The sequence below is a fragment of the Lagopus muta genome, chromosome 10, assembly GCF_023343835.1.
Source record: "Lagopus muta isolate bLagMut1 chromosome 10, bLagMut1 primary, whole genome shotgun sequence".
Lineage (NCBI taxonomy): Eukaryota > Metazoa > Chordata > Aves > Galliformes > Phasianidae > Lagopus > Lagopus muta.
This window is the reverse complement of record NC_064442.1, coordinates 2932581-2941917: the sequence shown is the minus strand read 5'-3', so window position 1 is coordinate 2941917 and position 9337 is coordinate 2932581. Positions and strand designations below refer to the sequence as shown.

Below are 9337 nucleotides of genomic sequence, written 5' to 3'. Positions count from 1 at the left end.
ATCAACTCAAAGAAGCGATAGTGCCTCAAATAATGTTCCCAGGATTGCCCTGCAAAAAATCTTCCTTGTGAGAGATCAAGACAAAATCATTCTGTATGAGACAATCCAGAGGAATGACTCCCTTGACACTACTTGTCCTGAAAGTTCTTATTCATATTTACCCTCATCCAGAGTGCATCTCTAATTACAGAAGCACTTTCCATGTGTGCTGAGTGTTTCCTTGGGCAAAGTACAGGCAGATAAAAATGAATGAATTCTACCTGTATTGTGCTACTTCCATGGCAGTCTATTCCCCCCATCTGATATTTGAACCATCAAATTATTACCTGTAGACTTATGCTACATTATCGTAAAATCCAAACTGGCAAATCATCAGAGACACAAAGTTCTGCTGTCAGGCTATGTTACCAGCCCAGAAATGGGTCTGTGGCCAGGGGACAGAAATGTTTTCCATCCGTGACTCTGATTTGTGCAATCACGTCACTCACCTTGTAGTTTCACTGATGACATCCAAGAATAGCTTGGATGCAACTTCCACTTTACTGGGACCAGTATTAGGTGTGGTTTTAGTTAAGAATTTTTTCTAGTTTTGATGCTTTTCTTACTTTGGTGGGAAAAGACAAGAGGTAATGACTTTAGGACAGGAAGTAATGACTTTAAGTTGCAGCATGGGAGGTTTAGGTTGGAAAAAATTCTTCTCTGAGTGGTAATGCATTGAAACAGGCTGCCCAGGAAGGTTGGTGGGGTTGGAGGTGTCCAAGAACTGTGGAGATTTGGCACTGAGGGACGTGGTCAGTGAGCATGGTGGGTTGGGGTTGGACTTGAGGATCTTAGTGGGCTTTCCCAACCTCAGTGATTCTGTAAAATAGCAATTGGAAAGTTAAAAATGGACAGCATGGATGTCAACGTTTCTGCTGTTGTACTGCATCTCCCCACGTGGAGCAGGGACCTCAGGAGCATCCTGCGGGCTCCGGGAAGCAGGATCTGATTCACCGTGGTACTTTCCCTTCTGAATCAGCACTAAGGCTCATGATATCACAGCTGACCTGCCTTTATTTCTGAGCGCTGGAACAGCAAAGCGCTGACTAGTGCTGGGGATTACAGATTCTGCGAAGCGTTTTGGAAGATAACTGCTGGCACCTCGCCACTTGTTATATGGAAAATATGCCGCGTTATCTTCCATGAGCGTGTGGGTGTGAGGGTGCTCCCAGCGTCCTGGCCCCCAGCCTAAGGAGCCCTAAGCATGCTTCATTCAGAGGGCCGTTAAGCAACGTGTAATGAACTCGTTCCGGCGCCGAGCCGAGATCTGTCACTTCAGACACGTTCCATATCCTTCAGGACTCCGTGACAGCGAGCATCCATCTCGGCGTCCCCACCACGCTAAGAGCGCTGCGCTGGAGGCCGCACCCTCGGGGCCCCTCAGATGGGCGCAGGCCAACTGGCCGCCCTCCCCAAGCCCTGAGGTGCCTCCATCCCTCCGAGAGGCCTCCACCGCCTCCCTGAGGGCGTTTCACCGCCCTGAGGCAGCAGGCGCAGCCCGCGGGCGCCCCCCGACCCTTCGCTGGCCGCAGCGCCTCGGCGGGGCGCCGCCCGTTACCTGAGGGCCGCTGCCGCGCGGAGGGGGGCGGGGCCGAGGCGGGGCGTGGCGGCTCGGCAGCCAATAGGAGCGGGCGGCGGCGTTCTTAAGGCGGCGCCGCGAACTGTCAGCGGCAGAACGGTGGTGTGGGCTCGACGGGGTGGTTATGGCAGCGCTCAACGGTGCTGTGGAGAACGGGCAGCCTGACAAAAAGGGGCCGCCGCTGCCGCGGCCTCTGAGGGGTTTGGAGGTGAAATACACCAAGGTGAGCTGGGGAGGTGGGCTTCGCTGCAGTGTCACCTCGTGCTTGGGGGAATTGGGCTGGTGGTGAGGTGTTTTTTTAAGTTATTCCTCCACTGAGAGCTTTATTTGTTGTTTTATCATCTCCTAATGCCCTAGATAGTGGGATAATGGGGGTGTGAAGGTGGCTGAGTGTCTGGAGCAAGTGAGTCTCTGTGTTGTTTCTAGAGAGCTGTGCTTGCTCCAAGCTCTAAAGTCTAAAAACAAAACCAAATTATTATTTCTTAATGTAATGAACCTGTAGTGCTGCTCCAGATGCCTACAGGTCCTTTCAGCCCCGGTGCTGGGCCTGCTGAGGGCTACAGCCCTGACGGCCATTTTGCCCCTTCCTGCTCATGGAACCCATGTGGTGAATCCCAAGGGTGGTGCTCAGCACTGTGTCAGTGCTTTACAAAGTCCCGTTTGGGCAGGTGAGCCTGGGCAGGGCTGAGAGGAGTGCTGTGCGAGTGTGCTGATGGAAGAGGTTGGTTCTGCCGACCTTGCAGGGATGCACTGAGCAGGGGATGGAGGGCTGCATCTCTAGGAGGACGTGGAAGGGCAGTGAGGTGAGCAGTATGGATGCCATTCTTGCTGCTTGCTTGCCATCCCCATGGAGCTCCGTATGGGCTTGCTGGCCGCCTCTAGGAGAAGCCAAAGAACCTGTAGCTCTAAGTCTGCCCTCAAACTCAGTTTGGGAGCTCTGTCCTTCAGAAGTGCTGTTGGCATTGCAGGAGCACTTAGCTCCACTCCAGCACTCCCTGTGCACGCAGCTCTGTGAGCCCTGAGTTGCTTTTTGTTCCCAGCTGTCTGACCCATGCTCTCATGCAGTGGGGGAAATAGCCAGGCTCGTGGCTGTTATATTTCGATCATGTGGCTGGGCTAAAAGAGCTGGAGGGGCTGAGTGTGTATTAATTACTGTTACATTTCTGTGCTAAATATTTCAAGGCAAAAAAACTGCAAACTCCAAGCTCATTCTCTTGCAGTGAGAAGAAAGAGTAAGCAATGATAGTTTGTTCAGTGAGGTGTTGGTTTGAATTGTGCATCCGAAGTACTGAAACAAATTAATCTAGCCTAGTAGTTATGCTAACGGCTAATTTTAATCTCTCTCTCTCTCTCTCTCTCTTTTTTTTTTTTTTTTTTTTTTTTTTTGGAGATAAAATTGTCACTTAGCAGCAGATTGGATCTGCAGCTGCTGGTCGTAGAACAGCGTAATGCTGCACTTTCCTGTGTCCAGAATGGACACCGCATCAGGGTTCTTCTTAAACATCCAAATGTTCTGTTTTGTGTTATTTTTATTGTTGTGAACACTTTTAAATATTCCTTTGGGATCCAATCCTGCAGCCGTGTTTGTTTTAAAGACCAAATTTTTATTCTCCAGAGTTTTGCCAGAGACTCTCCGCACCAAAAGTATCGAGGTTGTAACTTAATAGTGGGAAACAATGTTAATTAAAAGTGTGAATTTGATATTCGATCCATTGCCCCCAGTGCATCTGAGAAAATAACGAGCAGCAGTCAGTCTTCATAAAATGGAGGGGTTTTCTGCAAGCTCTGAATTCCACCAGATGTGTGCAGCTGATGGCACACTTTCTGCTTTTGGTTCTGCCAGTTACCGGGCTGAGGGAGAGGGAAGAAAGTCTATCACCAATAATCTTGCTTACAGAGCAGCTTAATGCTTGTCCCGGGTGTGTGATGGAAGTGGTCTGTCCAGAATCTCGTGTCCTGCATTTGGAGTATGCAGCATGAACAGTTGATACGCTATTCTGTTTCATTTCAACTCCTGGCACCAAAGACCAGGCTGTGCTGTGTGGTTCCCAGAATGGCATCAGCATGTATGTTAGTTTTCAAAATAGCGAATCTTGTCACCCTTGTTTTACTATTTCTCATAGAAATGTTGCTTTCTGTTCTCAACCTTCTCATGTAAAATAAATGCTTGGTGCAGAGGTGGAAGAATGACTCCCCTGTACTGAGGTTGTGAGTATATGTCTGACTTTGTAACTTCACACTTCTTGCTATCACCTCTCATGCTTATTGTGACTTTTTTCAAGGGGAACAGAGGAAACCTAAAGTGGAAGTGTTATCTATTCCTGAAATAGCTACCTATTATTTAAGTGCTGCATTTTAATTTCTAATAGTAATTAATATTTCTAACATTGACTTCATGTGATAATTTCCTGGCAGTGTTTTCTTCCTAAGCCTGTATGAAACAGGTGGGACCAGAAGTGCAGTATGTGCGCCAGTTATGTCTCAAATACTTCTATGCAGAAATAGTTGGGAGGAACTCCTTTCAGGAAAAAAGCTGCCCAAGGAAAAAATATGACCCAGAGCAGTGGGAATTTCAAATGTAAGGGATGCAACATTAATCTCCTGGTGGTGCATAGAGAGTCGTAAACAAGATTGCAAATGTGGAAGACTTCCAAGTAAAAGTACTAGCTTACAGCCACTAATAAAGATTACTTCATCTAATCTTGATTTTAAAAGTATCTTTATTTATAAAACATAACACTGCCAAGTTAGATTGCAATGTGGATAAGATGCATGTTGAATCAATTAATTGTATATAGGTATTCATGTTCTGTTTACAGTGTGTAACAACACTCTAGTATTTAATGCGTTCTTAGTTACGCAACGCTGGGACTGTTTGTTCTTGCTCTGGAAATGCAATATTTTGAAACACTTAAATCTTGTCACAGATGACTCCAATGACGTGGGAGGCTCGATCTATCCCGTGGCAAGGCATAGTGGGGTAGAACCAAGCCTGTTCTACCTTCCTTTGTGGTGCTGAGGGCAGTTATGGAAGTAGCCCAGGGCAGGATAGAAGTAACCAAGTAATATTGCATGCAGGCACTTTGCTTGTAGCATGCAACAAGGGGCAACTTCTGCCTGAGCCCTATGGGTTTCTCTTGGTGTCTCTTGCCGTTCCCATGGAAATTGATTTCAGCAGTGGTTTCTTTCTCATTGCTAAATTATGGCATTACACTGTGTGGGGCCCCATCCTCTGTCTTACTTTTGCTCAAAACTAAGTGGGTGCATGAAGGCTTTCTTGTCTATTTTTCTGGCTCAGTTTGGAAAACTGCTGTCTGTATCATAAAGTCTCACTGAGATGGATTGAACACGCCATCAGTGGAAGCTGAAGAGCCTTGGGAGCTGTGAAGAGTACTTCTGTGATTTTTCTGTTTTGTCTGCATCAGTGTTGACCTTCTCCTACCTGTTCTGCTCATTTTGCTCTCTCCTCAGATATTTATAAACAATGAATGGCATGAGTCTACCAGTGGAAAGAAGTTCCCTACCTACAATCCCTCGACGCTGGAGAAAATTTGTGATATTGAGGAAGGAGACAAGGTAAGTGTTATTAGAGAGGAGATGCAAAAGAGTTAAAGGGACTTACTCTCTTTTCATAAAGCATACAGAGGAAAAGCTGGCTTTTAACGGCATACTGCTATCCAGACTGGGAGCTGGGATGCTGCGTGTGCTGCTTGAGGATTACATGGGTTGGGTGGGATCGTTCTTGTCTAGCTCAGCTGAGTCACTTTCCCTGATAGGAACTGCCTACCAAATACTGCAGGAATGAGATTCAGCATAATTCCAGCTTTATAGAGCTGGAAGCAAGCAGCCATGCTGAGGAAATAGTGATGACAACAGACGTACATCCCTGACAGAACTCGTGTGTCACTTTTGGAGTGGTTTACATGCAGTCTGCATGGCAGCCTGTTGGAATCACTGGACTGAAATTCACTTTTTAAAAAATATGATCAATAAATAACCTGTTTGGGAAAACTTCAGCTCAGTAATGCAACACTGCTCACTTTCTCCTAGCAATTCCTTATGGTTTCCTTTTCTGACTGGTGTTATGGGTTCTGGCTACCTGCACAAATGTGACAACTGTCATTTAAAATGAAATCAATATCTCTGAAGAATTTCAGTAGTCCCTGGCTTTGGTGCACTGTAAGTACAGTTGCTTGGGGCATAACAGCTTGGTTTTGGTAACTGTCTGAGGTAAGGAACAATCAGATGCAACACTTTGTCCATAACAGCTAATCACGTGTGGGCCATCTGGACTGCTCTGTGGGAGAGCTGGCCTAAGACTTGCTTTTGACTGTATGTCATGGGAAGGTGATTCACAGCTTCCCCAATGTACCAGGGCTTTGGCTAATCACCACTCTGGGCAGTAGCGACTGGCAGTGTATACTCTTCTCAGTATCTAAGCTTGCCTGTTGCTTGCATGCCTTGCAGAACCTCTCCTACTAAGAGCTGCATTAGATGGAAAAGTGCAGCGTGGTTCTGGGTGTTGTGCTGTGCAGGTCAATAGAGCCTGATAATTTTGGAGATGGGAGCAAACTTGTTTGGTGATGCAGGACTCCCTGCAAATGGTGCATAAGGTAGCTGTTCTTTTTGGATGCCACTAAAGCAATCCCTAAAGGCCTAGTGCCATGGTGGATCTGTGAATCCATGGGACAATTGTAGATGTAGACAAAGCTTAATGTATGTAATTCCTCTGCATTAACTGGGCAGTACATAGCTTTATTTAGTGGTATGTAAACAGTGGAGCTGAAGCAACTCTGACGCAACTATATTTTGCGAGGCAGAAACCATGACTCCACTACTCGCTGAGCTAAGTGTCTCTCAGGCAGTTACAGAGCATTGCATGAGTATTTCAAGCCTACTTCTTAATTACTTGGTAGAGAAAATTCTTAGGTGGAACTGAAAGGCCAGTCCTGTGCCTTGCCTGCTTGAGACTTGCCCTTGTCTGAATTCAACGATGGCTTTTCAGCTTGCAGGAGAGTCCCTGCCTGTGAATACTTGGTAAAGGTGCCTGACTCTTAGGCATGTAGAATAATTGCATGCAAGAATGTATGCTAGATGCAGCTGAAAGCTTCATCTACCCCTTTACATCAGATATGAATTTCACTGTAATTAGGTTTGTATGAGGAACTGAGAAGAGTCAGACCTGCTAGTGGGTTAGTTAACAGAATTGGAGTGGGACATGTTCCAAACCAGCTGTTAGGCTGCTGGTGATACGTAATGATGTCCCACCACCCTCTGGGCAGAGTTCCCTGAGAATTCCCATAGCCAGCTTAATCATCTCCATACTTAATCTATGACCCCAATCTATTGGGGCAGAGCTCCCTGTTGCTACAGAAAATGGTGAGTCGTGGTGCTTTTCAGTGTTCTGTCTCCTTGGGCCGCCGTGCTCAGTTGTGTTGGTGAGTATTGCAGCAAGGGTAGCAGGTTCTGGCTCTGGCTTCAGCTGTGCTGTGCCAGGCTTGACTCTGCCTTCACAACTTGCAGGGAGCAGGACTCCACTTCCTTAACCTTGTTCAGAAACCTGTCCTTCCCTGGCCACACCGGCTATGTTTTGCTTGGATTACTTGTGAGAGGTGGGAATTTGGCAGCTGATGTCTCTGTGGTGACAAACAAGTCTGGTGCTGAAACTTGGCCTAGAAGTCTAGGTGTAAAGGTTTTGTTTTAGACTTTAGTCACAAGATTCAAGACACAATTTCTCTTGGTGAATAGTTGGGGAATAAAGGGAAGTTTCAGGTGGAAAAAGAAGCATTTAAAAAAAAAAAAAAGCAATAACAATACAAAGCAGCAAATGATTTTACTGGATATCTGGAGACTTCCTGCCTCCAGAGTAATGGCTTAGTGTCTCAAGTGTTCTCCAGCTACAATCAAAAAGGGATAACTTTCTTCATTAGGTTTTTGACCCTCAGAAGTGGTGCAGCCCTGGAACTTCTACTGTCCCTTGCTGTGTTACTGTGTCAAGGAAAAAAAAAAATACATTAGCTGTTATCATTTTTCTAGTCCTATTGGTAACACTTGAAGATAAGCTCTTCTAGTAGATTTCTAATGTCCAGTAAGGATGGGAAAAAGGAACTCCATTCTTAAAGGAATTGCCACCTAGCTGCCTGGCAAAGGTGCATGGCTGGAGCTGAGCAGGATGGGTGTTATGGATCATCTGTTGTGGTCACTTCTGGGCAGTTTGCTCTTTGGTAGTGTATCTTTAGAGGGTTATGAGCATGTTGTGTTCACAGGCATCTTGCCCACCTGGATGTGGGCTGAGGTAAGAGGCTGCAGAAGCATTACTCCACACAGCAAGCTCACAATACCATAGATAATGGTTTGGGACACTACAGACTGTTAAGTTGCTCTTTGTAGCCAATTGAAATTGTTTCTAAAGTTAGAGCAATGAGAAGCGTAGACTGCAGGGGGCTAGCTGGAGAGTGGCTCAGCTGTGAATGTCTTCTAATTGGGCATGCTCCTGCCTGTGTTGGAAAAGTGCCTTTCTGAGGATGTGCACAGTGGGGATTCTCCCATGAAGTTCAGGTAAGGTAGTCAGCGTGGAGTGTGTTCCATCCCCAGTATGTCTCCTTACTATCTGGATCAAAGCCATATTGTCTGCACTGAGCCTGAAGCAGAGCAAGGCTTTTTCTGCAGATATTCTCCCTGTTCACCAAGGCACTGGAGTGATGGCCTGCCAGGTGCTGAGGCAGGAGAGAGGAAGAAGGGACTCCATAGAGATGGAGCAGTGGTGAGCAGAACTTGAGGTAGAGAAGGAAGGTGGAGGACATGGCTTAGAACAAAGAAATCATGAGTTTGTTCAGGGGAAAATGGCATGCAGTTGTGTAACTGGGGCTTGTATCATAATGCAAACATCCAGGGTGGGTATGAAGGTTTGCTGGCATTTCCCAATCCTGCATTGCTTGGCTTTGCAACTTCAGTGTTCTCTTAGTAAAGCTTTTTATGTAATAATAAATCTGTATAGATCAAAACTGAGCACCAGGTTGCATGGACCTCTTTGTGGTTTTGTGTGCTGCAGGGTGTCCTTGGCACTCTGACAGTTAGAAGTCTGTCTTTGTCACGCATTGTGCCTACCTATTGCAACATGCTTGTAATGAGCACACCATTCAGACTCCCCTAATGTCTAGTCATAACAGGATGGATTAAGAGCAGCATTTCAGCCTTCCTGAAGGACTTCCTTGTTTTTGCTGGTCTCTCAGGCCTATAGAAACTGTGTGAGCTCACAAGGTCTCGCTTGGTGGTGCTACCCCTGAGGGTGTTTTGGGGAAGCTTTTGTTTGTAATATTGACTGTGCTCTCTGAGCTGCTGTGTGTGCCCTGCAAATCCGAGAAAAGGGGATGAGAATGAATACAGTTTCAGTAAATATTCACCCCAGGGCTTTTGGATGGTATCACCATGGTGCTTCTATCTGTAAAGATACACCTTTTGCTGTGCCTCCAAAGATACAAGCATGTCAGGTAGTAGACTGCAGGAGAAGAACCAAGGTCATTGCTTTTATGGTTTTGTTTGCTTGTTTTTGTTTTTTTCCACCCCAGTACAAATGATTTTAGGGGGAAGAGGCTCCAGACAGTATCTCTAGCTTGCAATCAAAATGAGAGACAGCTTTGCTGAGACATTTTGGGCTTCACCAGACCACCACTACCACTTACAGGAGCTGCAGCAGGGCTTGGGTGCTCCTTTGCTTAG

General features: G+C 46.3%; 1 protein-coding gene across 1 annotated transcript in view; it reads left to right on the top strand.

Moving 5' to 3' along the window:
* Positions 1-1715: 1715 nt before the first annotated feature.
* ALDH1A3 (aldehyde dehydrogenase 1 family member A3) overlaps positions 1716-9337 on the top strand; it is a 35210-nt gene continuing 27588 nt past the window's right edge. The window contains exons 1-2 of the mRNA XM_048956725.1: positions 1716-1841; positions 5090-5194. Coding sequence (XP_048812682.1) covers positions 1743-1841; positions 5090-5194 — 204 coding nt within the window. The 5' untranslated portion in view covers positions 1716-1742. The remainder of the gene's footprint in view (positions 1842-5089; positions 5195-9337) is intronic.